Genomic DNA, 19,382 nt, shown 5'->3' with positions numbered 1-19,382 from the left:
GTCCACTTGCAATCCACCCCGTAGGATGGCCCCTGTGGCCCACACCCAGATGAGTAACAGAAAATGTATGGATGAATATTTTTATTTAATATGCACAAACTCCTGTAGGAATAACAATTATGATAAAAGTAAGCAAATGTTGTTACTTTTTTAATATTAATAAAGTCAACAGATACTTTGTGTTATTAAAATAAAAAATTAAAAGTTAGGGTAGCAAACATTCATAAATAATCCACTGGAGAGCAGCCACATGTGCACTGTGAAGTTGATAGCTCTGATTCAACAATTTTTATTCATTATCAGCACAAACACAAAAACAAAACAAACAAATAAACCCCAAAGGGAATCACATAAATTTAAAGTCATTACATACAATTACAATTACACATATGGGGGAAAAAGGTATTTACCATCTATTCACCCACAGGTTTATAAAAGAAAATACAAGAGTGAACTCAGTGTTTGTGCTCACTTCCTAATTACCTGGAGGCACCCTAAAAACAACCGGCCCCTCTCAACAGTTGGGACAGATCATTTGGAAAATAAATAAGCAAAGGAGACCAAACATTGAAGAACAAATCCTCATCTCCTCCTAAGACAGCATCAACTCTTTCATGAGGAATAACTTTAAACAATTCCCTGTACCACAAAGTAACAGTGGGGGGTTTATCCTTAACCTAGTTAAAAAGAATACATTTCCGAGCTAACAGCAATAGTTTATATTATAGTTTACGCTACAAGTAAGTTAATGTTAATTATTTTAAAGGTAAACCAAGAAGGAAATATCCAGGGTCCCTTTGGATCCGATTATTAAAAATATTACTCAGTTGATATTTTATATTAATCTTTATGAGTGAGCTGCTCTCAGTCTGGCTGTGATGCAATTCCGCACATGGAGTGGAACAGAGGAGGAAGAGGAACATAAGATTAATCCAGTTAAAGTGAACATAACAGAAGTTGAACTTTATCTTCTCTTAAAGAGAAGGCCCTGGTGTCTGACAGTAGAGCTGAGTGGAGTAGAGTAGAACAGAGTAGAGTGATGGAGCCTTCCCAACATCCTCCTGATTGGCAGTGAGATGTCGGCCATCTTGGATTGTAGCGGGGAAGAAGGATTGATGCGGTGAGCTCCTTTTTTTATTGCTTTAATATCTTTTTTCGGCAGTTTCGGGGCTGAGGGTCCTTTAAATGAACCCGAGTTTGTGTGCTCGCTGCAAAGATCCAGCTGGTGAAGGGCGCAGTGGGTACAGTACGGCTCTGAACGGCGCGGCCCGGTTTCGGTGCTTTTTGTTGTTGTTTTGGGGAACTAACAGCGGAGGCGCAGCAGGCCCAAACACGGACAAAAGCACACCTGCCCGCAGTTCTCCTCTCAGCCCCGTTTTCTGTCCTTACGGCAGCGTCTATCCCGGTGTTACCAAGTCGTTAAACCGTAATTTAACGACCTACAAGTTTCCAATTAGATGCTTTTGTACGTTCACATAAGTGCAACAGCTAGCTTAGCTTCTATGCTAACAGCCCCATTTATTCCTATGACAGAAGCTGCTAGCCTGTGTGCGTTGCTCAGCTAGATAGCAGTAGCGTCTGACACATTTTTAACGCTAACGAGATAACGCCTGCTGATAGCTGCTCTTTCCTGGAGACCTGCAGTCAGAGAGCAGCACACGGCGGGACGAGCCGGCTCATTTAGTGCTGTCAGGAAATTCTAATGTTGGAGTTAACCCTAATCAGACACACTAGCAGCGCTAGCCTTGGCACTCTAAGCTAACATTAGCCGTTTTTGCGACACTGCTGCGCCTTCAGCGCCGCTTAGAAACGAGACAGACGGACAGACAGACTGCTGGGCTTCGGCTGCGGGGATAAAAGAAAAGTTTGGGAGGTTTTTAGCTCGTTATGAAACCTCAGAGCCGAGCAGGATCTCAGCTAGCCGTTGTTAGCCGGGACTGCACCTGCTCTAGGAGGCGTCGCTTATCTCTGTTTGCATCGCTTTGTGTTTTAGTGGAAGGTTTGATACATTATGCAGGTTAGCTGGTGCTTCGTGTTATGAGATGTGATGTTTTGATATTCCTTTTGGCTAATGTGCAGTTTGTCCTCACAAACACATCAGTCTGGTTGTTGATCAGTGATTTAGTGGTGGAGGCTTTTACTGTAAAAAAAAGAAACGTCCAGCAGACTTCTTTCACTCTGAAAGTTAAAAGAACTAAGCGTTCAGAGGCTTGAATATGTGTAGTCTGTTGATTTTCTGTAGTTATTAAACAGTGGAAGCTCTCCTCTGTCTGTCTTTGGAATTAAAACGTATTCTGGGAAGTATGAGGAGCTGTGGTGGGATACACACCTTTGGCAGTGTTTTAGTTTTGAGCCTTTTTGGTTTGGATGCTTTTAGGTTCATCTGTTAAAATGGGTCCAGCTTTGTAGGTTTGTTTGTAGTGACAGTCTTAAATCAGATCAGAGTCTACAGCTGTGACTGCATCACTCGAGACTCAACAACTCAATTTTTATTAGTGGTTTAGTCAGTTTCTTATTTCCCTGCTCTCACTGTGAATAACATCAGGAACCATCAACGCTTAAACTTGTACCTGGAATTTAATGCCAGTACCCAGTAGGCCTTTTCTGTAGTGCTTTAGCTGCCCTGAAAGTTTCTGATAAAACAAGATCACACCTCTGACATTTTGTTTATTCAAAACATTTTACATGCCACAAACAGTAAAACCTTTGTGTTTTGACCAGGTGTTTCCCCAGATTAGGTGTGTTGTTGTCACATCTCCCTCTGTGTAACCTGATCTCGCTGTGCATGAAATTGAGAGGGGTGTGACCGGATTGTATTACACTGTGCACTACCACTTGTAATGTCACTTTCGGTGCATGCTGCTTAACCAGAACTTAGCATTTAGCCTAAAAGTGAGTTCACATCTTTATGAAGAGTGAGACAGGAGAAGGAAATGGTATTAATCCAGTTTCTAATAACAGGTTATCCTGCCATAGATGCAGTAAAAGCCTCCCAAGCTTCAGTGTCCTTTGAGCTTTTGGTTAAAGCAAATATTTAAAACCTGAAGAGAAATGCTCCTGATGTAGCAGCTGCTAAATGGCTGCAAACTGCTGATCAGGGATCAACTGATCTGTGTTTGGATCACACATCGGCCTCAGAAGCCTGGATCGGGTATCTCTCTCAGTTCAGCCTTATTCTGTGTTTACTTTGCTGCGAGGCAGCAGGTGAGCTAACAGCACAGCTATTACACACCTGCTGCACCAACATACTTTCTAAAAAGGTCTTACTTAAACACTTAAACTGTTGTCATGGCTGAAAATGTCCAGAGACGCTGCTAAAACATGTTTTTAAGTTTGTATTTTTTTGCTCTCACAGTAACACAACATGTTGTTGTTCACAGCATTAATATCACCTCTCTGCGCCACACTGGGTGAGGAGGTCCACCACAGTGCGACTCAGAGGAGAAACAGTAAACATCAGCTCACCAACATATTTATATCAAGGACGCCTCACAGAGAGGAGTGCAGCTTTTTGATTTGTCACTGCTGTAAGCACAACACACAGGGAAGATACTGAAACCTGATCCAGATGTTGGAGTTGGGATTAGGCTGAAAAACATTAGAATGTTCAGTTATTTGTTTGTTTTTGGCAGAAAATGATGAGAAGTATCTTTAAAAAGAAGCTTAAAACAATGAAATAAAATTCTAGACGTTGTAAGCGGTGCAGCTCAGCCTGTAAACCTGAGATTAAGCAGACAAGCAGAGTGTGAGACTAAATATTTTATGAGTTTTTGATTTTAAAAATTGAATTTCAATTTTTTGTGAGTCATGCAAAAGTCGTTTTTTTTTTTTTTTTTTTTTTTTTTTAACCTTTATTTAACCAGGAATGTCCCATTGAGATTAAAAACCTCTTTTTCAAGGGAGTCCTGGCCAAGAGGCAGCACACGTTCCTGAGATTCTGAGCATGCTCAGAAGCAGGTTTCTGGTTTCAGAGCATGAAATGTTCCATGACAGTGAATGACTTCTGTCTGACTGTTCCCTGTCGTCTTGTTTCCCAGGTGACACGCGGTATGTTTGGTGCTAACCGGAAGAAGTTTATGGAGGGAGGGATAGAGAGTGACTACCCGGACGACTCCAGTCTCTACTACAGCCAGCAGTCCATGTTCCCTCCTCACCGTGCGGACAAAGACGTGAGTCCTGCACGTTCAGGAATCATTACGGTTTATAATTATTGTCAAAAAATGCATTTGAGGGTTTGGACATGCTCAGCCAGTCAAGAAACTTCAGAGGTGTTTTATGGGTCTTGCACATGTACATAAGGCATAATGGCCCTAAAGTGCCCCATGGCATTACATTTCATTCACATGTGTGAAATTCAGTAGCCTCATGTTAAAAAAAAAAAAATCGCCCTAAAACCAAGTGGAAGTGCACAGTATTGAATATAAGATGATATCTTGGGGCCATTTTTGTCACTTTTTCCAGGTGTTGTACTTCATGCACTAGAAAAAGAAGTGTAATTTCAACAGTATGTCTCAGTTTTTCCAAATGATAAAGAAATATGCTGCAATAAATGAAAGAAATCTGTCAGCATGATTCTTATTAGGAAGAGAATGTGCAAAATTACAGAAAAAACTTCTTGTAGCTCATTGGCTAGACTGTCCAGAAAATGTCAGTTTTAAAATGTCATTTAAAAAGAAATCTGAAATTTCTATACTTAGTAGTGAGAAAACAGAAACTTTCTGGTCGTTTAGTTGTTTATTTATTAATTAATTACTTTAGTTTAGTATGAACAGCTGTTGGGGAGGCTTCTATCAGCAGGAAAAGCACATTAAAGTACATTTAAAAGTGCAAACATTTAAGCCCTCCTTCACATTTTCCAAAGCCGTTGAGTGGCCAGGCCAGTTTATGCCAGGCCTTATATTTGATATCGCTGTCCAAAGGGGTGAGAGCTCTGTGTGAAGCAACTCGAGCAAAAACAAAGAAAAACAAGTCTCTTGTTGTAAAAACAGCAGACAGCTCATCTCCCTGTCATCTTTGCCCTCTTCTGTTCATCCTCACTTTGTCCTCACTGCCCGGAATGCAGCACAGAGCCCTTCCCAGCTTACCTGAGTGGTTGGCAGTAACAGAGCATGCTGCTGCAGCTGCTGTGTGTGTTGGGGCGATCGTGGCTCAAGAGTTGGGAGTTCGCCTTGTAATCGGAAGGTTGCCGGTTCGAGCCCCGGCTCGGACAGTCTCGGTCGTTGTGTCCTTGGGTAAGACACTTCACCCGTTGCCTACTGGTGGTGGTCAGAGGGCCCGGTGGCGCCAGTGTCCGGCAGCCTCGCCTCTGTCAGTGCGCCCCAGGGTGGCTGTGGCTACAACGTAGCTTGCCATCACCAGTGTGTGAATGTGTGCGTGAATGGGTGAATGACTGGATATGTAAAGCGCTTTGGGGTCCTTAGGGACTAGAAAGCGCTATATAAATACAGGCCATTTACCATTTACCATTCCTGTGTTTTGATCTGTGTGATTGTGTGTTTGTCCTCCTCAGATGTTGGCGTCTTCCTCTGCCTCCTCTACGGGTCAGCTGTCACAGCTCGGAGCCAGCCTGTATGGCCCGCAGAGTAAGACCAACAGGCACTGACCTGTTTCTGCTGAATAATGTGGACTCATTACTGTGATGTTATCTCAGAGAAAACGTGGGAGAGTCCACCTCATTTTTCACGCTTGTCTGCTTGCTCTCTCTGTAGGTGCATTGGGGTTTCCCATGCGAGGCATGAACAGCAGTGCAGCTCCTCCATTGAGTCGCAGCGGGTTGAACCAGTCTGCTGGTCAGCTCTCCAGTACGCCCAATGCTGGCTCGATGCACACGCCCCCCTCACCCAGCAGGTACCCCACACACTGTGTGCACTCATTATAAGAACTCTCTGTCAGTGTCTCTGCTTCGTCTTCAAACCACAAACTTCTTCCTGCAGGGGAATACTGCCCATGAGCAGCCGGAGCGTGCTCAATCACAACCAGCAGGTGGGAGGTCCGACGGGGCAGTCAGGTGGGATGGGAGGCGGAGAGCGTGGAGGTGGAGGAGGGAGGAGCGGCAGTATGGGGAGTCCCAGCCGGTCGTCACCCAGCATCATCGGGATGCCCAAACAGCAACAAGCGCGGCAGCCGTTTACCATCAACAGGTAACTCGCATCGCTGCAGTCCAGATGTGACCTTTGACCTGTGTTGTTAGAAATTAAGGTTTTCAGCAGCACAGCTGGACCGTGTGATGGAGACGAAGGTTCAGGAATGTTTAGGATTATTTATGATTTGAAATAATAGAGAGGAAGAGCTCATAACGGCAAAAACCTGTATAAAATTTACGTTAAACCTGTGTGTGTGTGTGTGTGTGTGTGTGTGTGTGTGTGTGTGTGTCAGTATGTCAGGGTTTGGGGTGAACAGGAATCCAGGCTTCATGAACAACTCGCTATCCAACAACATCTTCAATGGCACAGGTAACAGAGTGACATCAGGATTTTTAAAAATCTGTCAGCTGTTACCCGACCTGCTGTAATGTGACCTCTCTGAACTCGTTTCAGACGGCAGTGAGAATGTGACGGGGTTGGACCTGTCGGATTTCCCGGCATTAGCTGACAGGAGTCGGAGGGATGGAGGTTCGAATCCCACCCCACTGCACAACCCGCTGACCGGTCGAGCTCCCTACGGTAACACAGAAGGGACATTTATCTGTTTGTGCCTGTTTGTCTAATATAGAGGCGTCCTTTAATTCTACGCAGCGGTCTAGACTTTACAAAAGTCAAGCAGTCAATTAAATGTAAAGAAAATCAAACCATTTATGGAGCTGTTAGAATATTTGCTTTAACTTCAATTGAAGCACGATGGGGGACAGCGATGAGAAATACGGAACGCTTATTTTGGTGGATTTTCTTTCTTGTTTTATAGTAAACTGAATATTTTCAACCGTTGGTCAAACACAATAAATATTCAATAAAAACCTTATAAAATCTTACATTTGCTGCTGATCAGTGTGTCTGTCTGTTGTGTGTTTTGTTAATTAATGTTCTGCAATTGGTCACTTTCTCCAGTTGGCATGGTAACCAAGCCGTCCAGTGAGCAGTCGCAGGACTTCTCCATTCACAACGAAGATTTCCCAGCTCTCCCAGGGCCAAACTACCAAACAAAAGACCCCACCAGCACCAACGAAGACAGCAAAACGGTGACATCTCTGTCTCTCCGTCATCCGCTTTCTGCTTCTTTAACTTCCCAACTCATCCTCATTTGTCCCGTCTGTCTCCATGCAATCAGAATCTGAACTCATCGGGAAAGCCAGCCTCTAACTCAGATGGTCCAAAGTTCCCCGGCGATAAGAGCTCCGCACCGAGCAACAACAACCAGCAGAAGAAAGGGATTCAGGTGCTTCCTGACGGTGAGACAGATCGAGCAGATAATCGCTCAGGAGCCAGACATCAGCTGATCTTTGTTTCTGGATGTTAACCCTGAAAATGTTCAGAGTCATCTGTTTGAGAATTTAAAGAGAAAGGAAATAAATGGGACATAAGGGCTTTATTAGTTTATCACAGAATTGAGATAAAATAAGAAAAGATTAATTTGTGTTTACCGTGGGGAAATACATTTGTTTCAGCAGCTGAAACTATAATGGAACATATAAAATCATAAATGTCAGATGATGAGTCTGCCAAACAAATGCAGTTTTATGTCACTATGAAAGGGTTTAATAGGTTTCTGAAGACCCAGCTGTGACGTGTTTAACCAAATTAAAAAAGGCCGGAACTGAAAATTGTTAATGTGAATTTAATTTGTGTATTAAAAGAACCTCCGAACACTTTGATCCTTATTATTTCTCCTCCATCCTCATCATCCCCAGTCTGTCACAGCAGATAGCTTCCCCACCCTCAGCCTGATGCTGCAGGTGGACTTGGTCTTAAAAGGGAGTTCTTCCTTCGCACTGTTTTTTTGTTTTGCTTGTTTGTTTTGCTCTTCTCATTGAATTAACTCAGAACCATTAGATGGAGATTTTCTTATCTTTGAGTGAGTTTGGGTAAAAAAAAAAAAAACAAGCAGAAGAGATTTTAAGATAATCCGTAATCCTCTGTTGTTTTTGTGTCCCAGGGCGAGTGACCAATATCCCTGTTGGCATGGTAACAGACCAGTTTGGAATGATTGGCCTTCTGACGTTCATCCGGGCGGCGGAGACCGACCCCGGCATGGTCCACCTGGCACTGGGCTCAGACCTCACCACACTTGGCCTCAACCTCAACTCGCCTGAGTACGAGTCGCACATGCAGACGCGATTTTTAGTTGGAGACGAGCAGCGTCTTTAAAGTTTTTTTTTTTTTTTTTTTTTTTTTTGAATGGCCGCAGCAGCTGCTGAACGACCTGTCACTGTTCTCACACTCAGACCCTCTCTCTCCCTCTCTCTGTCAGGAATCTCTATCCTAAGTTTGCGTCTCCGTGGGCATCGGCTCCATGTCGACCGCAGGATATAGGTGAGTTTAACACCAACCTGGAAGTAGTGACTGAGAATACGTCCACTAATGCGTTTTTGTTTGAAAACGCATCGTTTTGAAAACGCTGTAGAAAACGCATACATTTGAAAACGGTGCTTTCGCGCCGCAGTGAGGACAGCGAAGAGGGAGACTTTTTGAAGACGATGACACATTTTAGTCATGTGATGCAGTCAAGTGACCAGTTAAACTACGATAGTGGAGGGCATTATACAGCAGTTGTTTTGTTTGCTCTCAATTTTAAAGATTAATTAAAGATTAAAATTAATCAATTAAAGATTAATATCAGTTTGTACATGTTTCAGATAGCTTTTCTTCAAATTCTTTAATTCTCACTCGCCTTTGCAACTTTGTACTTGTACTTGTGTTACTCACAGCAACAACTCCACCTCATTGTTAGTCCATTTAAAAAACTTGGTGCTTTTCCTCGACATTTTGCTGCGACGTTTCAAAGAGCCGGAAAGTAAATAAGCGACAGACAGAAATGAGGCAGGTCGAATTGTCTTGCGTTTCACGCATGCGCAGTACTGGAACGTAAGCGTTTTCGGCCGTTTCAATATGGACGCACAACTCTGTGAAAATGACTGAAAACGATAGTGTGGACGCGGAGCGTTTCCAGACGAAAACGCCGTTTTATCCGACGGGCTATCCAGGCTAGTGTGGACGTAGCCTGAGACCTTGAAGTCAGCAGGAAAGTGTTCATTTTCTCACAGACCTGTAAAATAGCCATTTGCTCACCATTAGAAACGATGCTTTGTGAAAAAAATGTGAAGGCTGCTGCTAAGTTTACTCTGACTTCAGAGAGGTACTGGAACCTCTACAGGCTTAGAAACTCTGAGCGTCTGACTCTTTTTGGGACTTCGGAGGCATTCCTGTCAGTGTCAGCGCAGCAGCAAAGTGACAGATCAGCCTGCAGAGTAAATTAAAATAGACAAGAAAAACTGACCTGATATGTTAGCAACATCAGTGTATTGATGTGGTCGTACGTAAGAAACCAGGGGTCCGTTCTTCGTACCTCGCTCACTACATCCAAGATCAAATGACACATCCAAGATCAAATCATCGCGCTAACTTTGAGCTCGCTAATCCGGTTCTCCGAACACACCTGTTGTTGACGATTAGTATAGCTGGATGAAGTAATCTGAGATCACTGGGTGGCTTAAAAGGGGCTACGCATCGATAGTAGAAACATTGATCGGCAACTCTGTGATTGGTCGGCGAAGCCGTCGAAGGAGCGCGCTCAGTATTTCACGGCAGCAGAGCAAGAACTCTTGATTGAGGGATATCAGGAGTTTCAGAGTTTAATTAAAACGCAAGGGAACACTGCAAAGGCTGCAAAAGCAAGGAGAGAGGGCTGGCAGAAAGTTGCTGACAAATTAAACTCGTAAGTAATTTATTATATTATATTACATTATATCATATTATATTATATTATATCATATTATATTATATCACATTATATCCTCTTTCACATTAGAGCCACAACAGGACCCACTAGAACATGGGAACAAGTAAAAGTGAAATATAAGAATATTCTACAGAATAGTAATATTTATCACTTATATTGCTTTTAGTCTCCTGAAAAGAGACCCTGAAATAATCTGTTTGTTTGTTTATAACAGCAACCAAGAAAAGGGCAGAGCAAATAAAGACAGGTGGTGGTCCTGCACCCCCTCGTCACACCCCGGCAGAGGAGCTGGCCCTAGGGTTGAATGCCACCAGACCCATTGTTGAGGGCATCCCTGGGGGCAGCTCTTCCTTAGACCAGCAGCCGGGGTGCAGTAGCAGCACCTTCATAACTGGTGCTATTTGTACAATGTAAAATATTTGGTTGTTGCCTTAATTAAAATGCTTTTTGTACTGTAACATTTATTGACATTGTGGGGTTTTTTGTGTAGTTTTACATAACACTCCATCACTTTTACCTGTTCCCATGCAAGGGGTGACTGAAGCATGCACAGTAAGTTGGGAGATATATAGATATATCTATATATCTAGAGAGAGAGAAAGAGAGAGAAAGAAAGAAAGTAAATAATACCCTCACGGGAAAATCGATATCTCTCTATGAGCACACTGTCGCGCTGAGCTAAAGGATCCTGTCTATCCCGCAATATACGCTGAATTCTGTAAACTCTCCTTATCAATCTTGCACCTTCCTTGCTCGCGTACAAACGGACAGGACATGGCTGCGACAGACTTCCCAAATCCACCTTCGCTTTTATAGCCGTGGTCTCTCATCTTGATTGCACGTAGTAATTTACTATTACTACCCTAAAATATGAATTACATCTGAAATAATCTACTACATGACATAGAATGATTAATAGTACATTTCCCTTTTTTTCGGAAATGACCTGTATGTATCTGTATGAAATCAATAAAAGAATCAAATGCTGCATTATCTTTAGTTACATTGATAATATTTATTTATGGTAAAACAGTGGCGAAATATCGCTGTTGCTTTCGTATAAATGCAGCGGACATACCTGAGTGGCCGCGATCTAATCTTGTTTACATAAAGTAAGCCTGCTCCCGAGCAGGTTTACGCTTACGGATCTGTTGCTATGACAGCAAGTCCCGGATGAGCTTTGAAGAACCGAATGATCCAAGATCACGCGAAATCGTCAACAATCAAATCCGGCTAACTTACTTAGCGAGGTACGAAGAACGGACCCCAGCTTCATTCGAAACCTGCTCACTCCAAACAGCCAGCAGGGTGAGGAGGAGTCCTCTCGATTTCTGGACTCGAGTTCAACAAATGCATTGTCACGGCTTTCCCTGAAGTCTGACTGTTAACACTCACTGAGTTTTCACTCACTTTTTCTTTGACAGTGAAGAACCGCTTGGCTCCAGCCGCCCCCAGACAGCATCGATGAGCTCTTCCATTCTCATTGATTTTTGGTTTTCACGCTGTGCAGTGAAGCTAATTTTCACCAAAGTTGGACATTTTAACTCTTGAACACAGATTCTTCTTCAGGGTTTTTGCTGTGTGTTAAAAGTTTTGGTGGTGAACAGAGGACAATCATCATGGCTGATTCAAACAGTTTTTAACCGATTTTAATTCTTAATTCTGTTTTATTTAAGAAAATCTTTGCTTTTAATGCATGTTGGCCAAACTCGTTTATATCTATTTATAAGGACTCGTTGAGTACTTCATCAGCAGGAAACTTAAATCTGGAGTTTTTCTGCCTCCATGTGGTCAGAACGAGTTAATGCATCATGTTTTTTTTCCAATCAGTTTTTATAATGTGAGACTGAATTTACTGAAGTTTAAATTTACTTAATTTTAGTTGCTTAAATAACATCAAAATGCTCTACGCCTGTTCATTGCATTAATTACATGCAGGCCAGTTGTGCAGTTTTTCTAATGAAGCTTTTCATTTTGTCCTGTTTGTTGATTTTATCTTTTCTTTTCCTGCAGACTTCCACGTCCCCTCAGAGTATTTAACCAACATCCACATAAGGGACAAGGTACCTCCTTCACAAGACACCCCAAAGGTCCTTTACATGATTGTTATGAGACTGATCTCCTGAAAAATGTGTCCGTATTAATCTGTCTCTCTCTCTCATGTGCAGTTGGCAGCTATCAAGTTGTCTCGGTATGGTGAAGATCTGCTGTTTTATCTCTACTATATGAACGGAGGAGACCTCCTACAACTGCTGGCTGCTGTAGAACTGTAAGAGCGACCGGTCATTACTGCACCCTAATCACACTAAGTCAGTCACCACATGGGTGGAAACTAAATAACTTTGATGTTTGGATGAGAAAACTGCCTGAAACTGAGATGAAAGTAAGAGTGTGTGTGTGTCCAGGTTTAACAGGGACTGGAGGTATCATAAAGAGGAGCGGGTTTGGATCACTCGAGCTCCGGGGATGGAGCCCACGCTGAAGACCAACGCCTATGAGAGAGGGACCTACTACTTCTTCGACTGCCTCAACTGGAGGAAGGTGGCCAAGGTGGACGAACACACGCGCGCACACATACATACACAAACACACACTTTAAATCAGCACCAGGATGTGTTGCCTACATTTGATCAGGTTGAAAGTTCTCAGATCTTGATTTCATGAAACTGGTCGGAGTGTTTGAACACTCAGTACTAAAGACTGCATTCGTACAGCTGTGTGGTGGTAAGGGCAGCTCCTTCTGCTGCTATCCCTGTCTCAGCCTCTAAAAGAGCTCCTCAGGTCAAAAACTAAGTGAAGAAGAAGGTTCTACTACTTTTTTCCCCTCCAAGTGAGGAAGAACATACAGAGATCAGATGAACCGATCATTACTGAAGTATTTTCCTCATCTCTGGGAGGAATGTTTGACGTTTGTCCTGGATCTGTAGATCTGCTTGAAATGAGGTTCAGAACTTCAGTTTGATTTTATTGAACAAGTCTACATTTGAGAACAATTATATCCTAGCAGGGCTCGCAAAATCGCTAGCCCGACGTCCCGGGGCTAGCGATTTTTCCAGTGGGGCTACCAAAATCTACCTCAGTCCTGCCCGTCGGGCTATCATAGGAAGGAAAATATATGTCCATGCTTTTGCATTCTTTCGAAAATGTAGCTGAGTAATTATGTCATTGGCATCGATGAGCCACTGTCAATATGTGACATATTGAAATCGCGTTTGAATTTGTGCTTATTTTTTGCTTTCACTTTCACTTTGCGATCGCGCGAACGGTGTGTAGAGAGCGGCAGCACTGATTGGTGAGTGACGATTAATTGCGCACCAATTCCTCTGACATCGTCTTATCACTCATTAGCTTACTATTCAAACATGACAAGTGAAATCTCCCACAGCAAGTTTAAACATGTGAGAGGTTGATTGCGCAGAGAATCGCTGACCGTTATGTGAGTGCGTGTGTAAAAGCAGCAGGATTTACGCAGGTATTTTAGTTCTGCTGAGCCAAATAAGACAGGTCAGGGTGAAGAAGGGGCAGCAAATAAAAGCCTACCACAAAACGGAAAAGTTATGACAAATCAGACTATGAGGCAAAAAGAAAGCTCAGCTTTTTTGGTTTCATGGACAAAAGAATTTATGTGGCTGGAATATGACGAGCTAAATAACATCATGTTCTGCCGGGTGTGTTGTGAGTTTCATTTCATTTGAGTCGACAAGCGCCTTTGTACCTGGGACCAGTAATTTTAAGAAAGACCCCATCAGAACCCATGAGAAATGCAAGAAATGCATTATTGCCCAGTCTGCAATATCTTTCCCAGAACAAACAGCAATTGCAAAACACATACTAAAAATAAACCAAGCACAAGAAGTCCTGAAAAATCTTTCAAAAGCGTACTATGTTGCAAAGAGTGAACTACCATTGTCAAAATTTAGCAGTCTTTGCAAACTTCAAAAAGCAAATGGCCTCGATCTTGGTTCCACTTACCTCTTACCCTTGACTTCAGTGGAAATTTCAGATTCAGGATCTGACACAGACTGATTCATGTTCTACACAGTTCTTACAAGTTCATAGAAATTTCTGTTCAATTAGAACCAAGTATTTGAGTTGATGACTGTGATTTTTATACAGTTGTTGTGATTTGTATTTTAACAACTTTCTGATTAATTTTTGTTTACGTTACAATATTATACTTTAATGTATAATATTGTAAAGGAAACAAAACATTAAAAAATTGCTCTCTTTTTTATTCGGGCTACTTAAATTTATTTTGGGCTACCAAAAACTGAAGAGTGCCTGCCCGAAGGGCTACCAGAGATTTTGAAATTTTGCGAGCCCTGCCTAGAAAAAAAGCTAACTGTTTTAATAGTAAAATGTGATTGGATCAAATTAAAATATGCATTTGCATCCCATTAAATCCAAAGCTAGTTTCATTTTGAAAGTAAACACAGAATATGATAAACGCTGTGTAAAATCCACTTTCCTCCTCGTTTTCAGGAATTTCATCTGGAATATGACAAACTAGAAGAGCGACCTCACGTTCCCTCCACCTTCAACTACAATCCTGCCCAGCAGGCCTTCTGATTGGCTCTCTCTCCTACTGCCTGCCTGCCATTGGCCCTCCTGACCCCATTAGGTTTTTCCACCTGCACACACTGAACGGGGAGGACATCCCGGCTCCTGTCCTCCTCTCTGAACAGACTTCATCCTTTTATTTTTTTTCAGATTTTTGTTCCTTCTTTACCTCATCATCGTTATTATTATGTTTTTTTAAATTCCCCACTTCTCCATCAGTTTGATTTGGCTGGTCTGTGAAGTGGACCACAGACTCGATGCACAGACACAAGCACTGCAAAGTGTCCATCTGATCGAGTGACTCATGTTTCTGCTCAGTCTTAAGAATCGACTATTTTTGTCTCCAGAAGCTTTTAAGAGAAACCAGATTTTAACACAGGAAGTGATCACCTTTCAGGATGGACAATTATTTCCCACTGTGTCGCACCTCTCTGAAACCTGGCAATATCTGTCACCCACGCTCTTTTATCAGGTTTATCCCCCAGCATTACAAACCAGAGCACATCATCAGACAGTAAGGAGAACATGCAATGTACATTGTAGCACTATTTCATAATAAAAGAGGAAAAAATATCCTTTTTTTTCCATTTGGTTCCTTTGTGTTATAAAGCAGGTTTAATTTAAACAGACAGGTGAGAGTGCAGCAGGTGATTTCATACTGCAGGGAGGTCTTTCACAGGTGGACACATTCCTTTTATCCCTCAAGGAAAAGGCAGGAAATCTCTCTTTTTTAAATTAAGTCTTTTATACATATTTCACCATCTGCAGTTATTTTTTTTTCTCCTGAGTTGGCAGCCTGTTTAAAAGTGAAAAAGAAAAAGACATTAGGTTTTGGGGGTTTTTTTGTTTGTTTGTTTGTTTGTTTGTTTGTTTTGTCATTTGAAAGACAGAAATCTGAGGTGGCATTTAAGAAAACAGATTTGTCTTTCTGGATGATAATGGCGTTAAATCTGAAATCTGGTGAATGCCATTTCAGATTTATCTACTACAAATCTTCATGTTTTACTCAAGTCTGAAATTGTTTTCAGCTTTTTCAAGATGGAGAGAAAAAAAAAGTTGTTTTTTTTCTTTTTTTTTTAGATTTTCCTCCTTTGTGTCAGATCTTATGTTAGTCCATGCAGAAGTCAGCTTTGGTTTGGTGAAATAATTGACACTTGCCATATAAGAACACTTTTTAAAAATAATTTTGAGTTTTGCTGCCTCATAATCGGCCTTTGGGGGTTCACACCATGGTAAACATGGCTTTTCAGTACAGCAAAGGGACTGAGTTTGTCTTGCTTTATTTGAATAGAAATCAGCGCACTTTTCTCAAGTTCTCGTTGATTAGATAATCAGAAAACGTCTGCTATGTTTAAATAAATAAAACCCCAGTTCAGATTCTCTTGGTTCTGGCTAAAACCTAATCAGGAGGCACCAATCACTACCCTGACCTTACAGCTACAAAGACGTTGGGATGATGATGCTAATGTTGTCTGTCGTTCTCTGTTAGCCTGTCCAGGGTTTAATCTCCCAGCTTATCCGACTGTCAGTTTATCCTGAGGATAAGTGGCCATAATAATTAATGGGATGGATTTATAGTTGGATAGCTGCACCTATTTCTACTCTCCTACTAGCACCTGCGATCTGTTTCATATTTTAATTGTTATTCTTGCTAAAAATGAGGCAAAATTTTGACTTCTGCCTGGAGATCAAAAACTCAAACTCTGCTGCCTGTATCCGCTTATAAAGATTACAGTTACTTGCTGCACTGAAAGCCCCCCACAGTGAGTCGCACAGTTTCCCACCGAGCGGAGGTCTGTACTGAAAGGCAGAACCTGGGGTTTATTGAGGTAGCTTCAAGTTTAACCCCGGGTGCTACATCAGCACCTGTAGAAAGCTCCACCTGCTGCTTTTCACCTGTTTTATGTTAATTTTTGTTAACACTGTTTTCTGCTTCTCAAACTTCTTATTTCTTCACCTTTAACATTATTTTCTTTTTATCTTCCTCGTTTTTGTTTTGTTTTTTTTTTCTTAAATTTTGTCCCAAGTCTGTTTTCTGCCCGGTAACAGTCAAACCAATCGGATTCTCATGACACCACCACCTTGCTTGTAAGCTACAGCCGGGAGATAATTAGCATCATTAGCAAAAACACTGGAAGTGGACACTGGCAGCCCGGCTCTCATGGGTCTGTTTAGTTTAATCTGCTGCATACACGTTGTGTTGGGACCAGTTAAAACTATACTCTGATAATTTTGATTTTTACTCTTTTTAAAGCTGCTTAAACAAACATACCATCCTAATCGTGAGGTGCTTTTCTTGTGGGCAGACCTAAGCTACCTGTTAAAGCCCATTCAATCTTTATGCTAAGCTAATTAGCTCATAGCTGTAGCTTGAGAAAGTTTCAAAAATCAACTTTGAAAGTTTTTTTTATTTAAAAAAAAAAAAATCATCCCAAAAAGTTTTTTTTTTTTTTAAGGCTTTGAATTTTTCATATCTTTAACCGCCAGGAGGCACCAATGTCCAGTTATGTATATGTATTTTAAATATGTATACATAAAAATGAGGCAGTATTTTTATGGAAAACGAAAAGGGGTCAAAACAGAAAAGAAACCCCTCCCTCTTCAGCTGGCCACCACTTAACGATGCAATACTCCACTTCCTGTCATGGAGACGGTTTCCAGGGGACCACGCCCGACTCCGCCCACCTACTAGCAACAACAATCACTGGGGGAGGGGAGGGGCCAGCTAGTTCACACTGCAGCAGCAAAGCCAAGGACACGCCCACAGACCTGTGTGACCTGTCTGAGGAGTTTTGATTGGAGGATGAGGACTGAGGCACTTGGCCGTTGGCTGTTTTATTAAATATGGCAGCTAGTGTTTTAATAGAAAAAGAATAAAATAAATATTCTGGTAATGAAACTGAAACACGACTCCTGGGTGTTTATTTGTGTTTGTGTCAGTCTTCGAGGAGCCAATTGTCCAGTCAGGTCCCTAATTATTCTGTAAATTATTCATATATAGAAGTATTTATAGTTTGTGTGAAGATGGCTTTAATTCGTAAACAGTTAACGCAGCATTTTCATAAAACCCTTTGATTAAAGCTGAACGTCAGAGCTTTAATTTGTCAGTGTCCAATAGTTCTGGTCATGGCTGTAGTTTAAAGTGAGGTTTGTCTAAATGTGGAAATCATTCAAATCAGTCTCATTGGGTCTGTCTCATCTGTTTGACCCTCGTCTTTATATTAATTTGTCCTGAAAGCTTACTGCTCAATATTTGTGTTTAAAAGTCAGTTTATTGCAGCTTCATTATCTGCTTAAGATCAACAATGAGACTACTTTCAACTCCATGTTTGATTTGATTCAACTTCACTATGGAGCCAAAAATTAAAATAAACCGTGATTTTATTCAAATTTCAGCCCCACTGGACTCAAATGGATACAAACGGGGGCATTATTGTGTTTTTCTATCTTTGCTGTTAAAATATGACCAACTCTTCTCTACTTTCTTTAAAGAGCAGTGCTGTGACTGACATCTCCACCTCAGAGCTATCTGTGGGTTGGTTCGGGATCTTTTGGCACGATGAAAGGAGCCTCGTTAACAGCTGTGAAATTTTAGTTACAACAATTCATACTTTAAAAAAAAAAAAAAAACTTTAACTATCTCACAGCAAGCAACTTTTTCCTCCACTGAGAACCCAGTTGTAAATATCGTATAAAGAACAGGCTCAGTTTGAACCACTTTCTCAGACTCACACTCAGTAAACAGGTTAGGAAAGTTTCCTCGTCCTTTACTGAAGGACCTTTGGACTGTGATGTTCTGCTCGGCTTTAACAGCTGCAAGTAAATGTGAAATGGCCTGCTGTGAATGCTCATTCACCTGTCGTAGAGGTGTAACATGCAAAATTAATACAAAAATTGTTTTGTCTGCTGTTTCAGGGTTTGTCCAGCAGAGGGAGCCACATGTCAAAGGACGACAAACGGTAGGAGGCTGCTCTTCACTGTGTGAGGTTCAATAAATCAATGAATCTATAAATTATCAATAAATATAACTAAAGTCAGTCATCGAGTACATCTACAGAGTTAAAAGGGTTCATGTTAAATCATTCAAAGCTTTTTTCACCTAACCAGTGAAGTGACTTTTCATTGACTGTGGGAGATTAACAAAAACAGTTTAATGGAGACATAAACCTGCAGGAAAAAGACGGATTTATAACCCAGAGGTAAATACACAGACTGTAAATGAGTAAAGGAAAATGAGCGGCACAGAGGCTGAAAAGGAAAAGTGGATTGTACTGCAGCGGTAGATTAAAACTGCGGTGTAACAAACCAATGAGGATAAAGAGAAAATTTAAATGGAGGTGAACACTGAAAACAAATAAACTCAGATATTTAACTTAAATCGCTGAGTGTTAGGGAGATGATGATGATGATGAAGAGATCTTCAATCTCTGTGATCAATAGTTTTCGATTGCTTGGAAAACTGGAATCTCAGTCTCAGTTTAAACATTTAAACTTTTCTTTTAAACTTTTCTCTCTGTGCTCTAATACAAAGGTGAACCTTTGCTGCTTCTTCTTGTGTTAAATATGTTTTCATATTTTTATGTAACTGCCCTCTAAACACAGTTATGTAACCAAGCAACAAACTAATCTAAAGTGAAACAAAGAGTGTGAGAGAGAGTGGGTGAATGTGAGAAGTTAAAACTTCACTTTATTTGTTAATTAGCTCGTTTCTTTTTATTAAACCCAGGAAAAAAACTCCATCACACTCTTTCCTTAAAGAGTCGCACAACATTAACCGAGAACGACGTCGTGACTCCACGTTTGCTGCCTCAAACAAATACAAACTACACTAACCTGTTTGGAAGCAGTAGAAACATTAATGAGCATCACGTTCCCAAGGCGAGAGCTGGGATTATTTGTCCTGTTACTGTGAAATAATCTGCTGTGCGTGG

At 41.4% G+C, this 19,382-nt stretch overlaps 1 protein-coding gene across 4 annotated transcripts; it reads left to right on the top strand.

Annotated features, from left to right (window-relative positions):
- The first annotated feature begins 969 nt into the window (after positions 1 to 969).
- On the top strand, positions 970 to 17,356 carry LOC100690077 (CCR4-NOT transcription complex subunit 2). Of its 4 annotated transcripts, none has more exons than XM_005463460.4 (15): positions 970 to 1,120; positions 4,038 to 4,169; positions 5,510 to 5,582; positions 5,709 to 5,847; positions 5,934 to 6,140; positions 6,376 to 6,452; positions 6,537 to 6,662; positions 7,044 to 7,174; positions 7,264 to 7,384; positions 8,089 to 8,245; positions 8,404 to 8,465; positions 11,905 to 11,981; positions 12,060 to 12,160; positions 12,297 to 12,441; positions 14,374 to 17,356. In XM_005463460.4, exons 2-15 carry the CDS (start codon positions 4,050 to 4,052, stop codon positions 14,458 to 14,460), a joined length of 1,623 nt encoding a protein of 540 aa, XP_005463517.1. In that variant the 5' UTR covers positions 970 to 1,120; positions 4,038 to 4,049; the 3' UTR covers positions 14,461 to 17,356. The 4 variants fall into 4 exon arrangements, with proteins under 4 accessions (XP_005463517.1, XP_003458490.2, XP_005463516.1 ...); XM_003458442.4 differs by lacking the exon at positions 970 to 1,120 and adding an exon at positions 1,996 to 2,017 and having other exon boundaries at positions 11,905 to 11,954; XM_005463459.3 differs by lacking the exon at positions 970 to 1,120 and adding an exon at positions 1,996 to 2,017.
- The last annotated feature ends 2,026 nt before the right edge of the window (positions 17,357 to 19,382 follow it).

This window comes from Oreochromis niloticus, linkage group LG17 (genome assembly GCF_001858045.2).
Source record: "Oreochromis niloticus isolate F11D_XX linkage group LG17, O_niloticus_UMD_NMBU, whole genome shotgun sequence".
Taxonomy (NCBI): Eukaryota; Metazoa; Chordata; class Actinopteri; order Cichliformes; family Cichlidae; genus Oreochromis; species Oreochromis niloticus.
The sequence above is the reverse complement of the archived record's forward strand: the minus strand, read 5'-3'. Positions and strand labels throughout refer to the sequence as shown.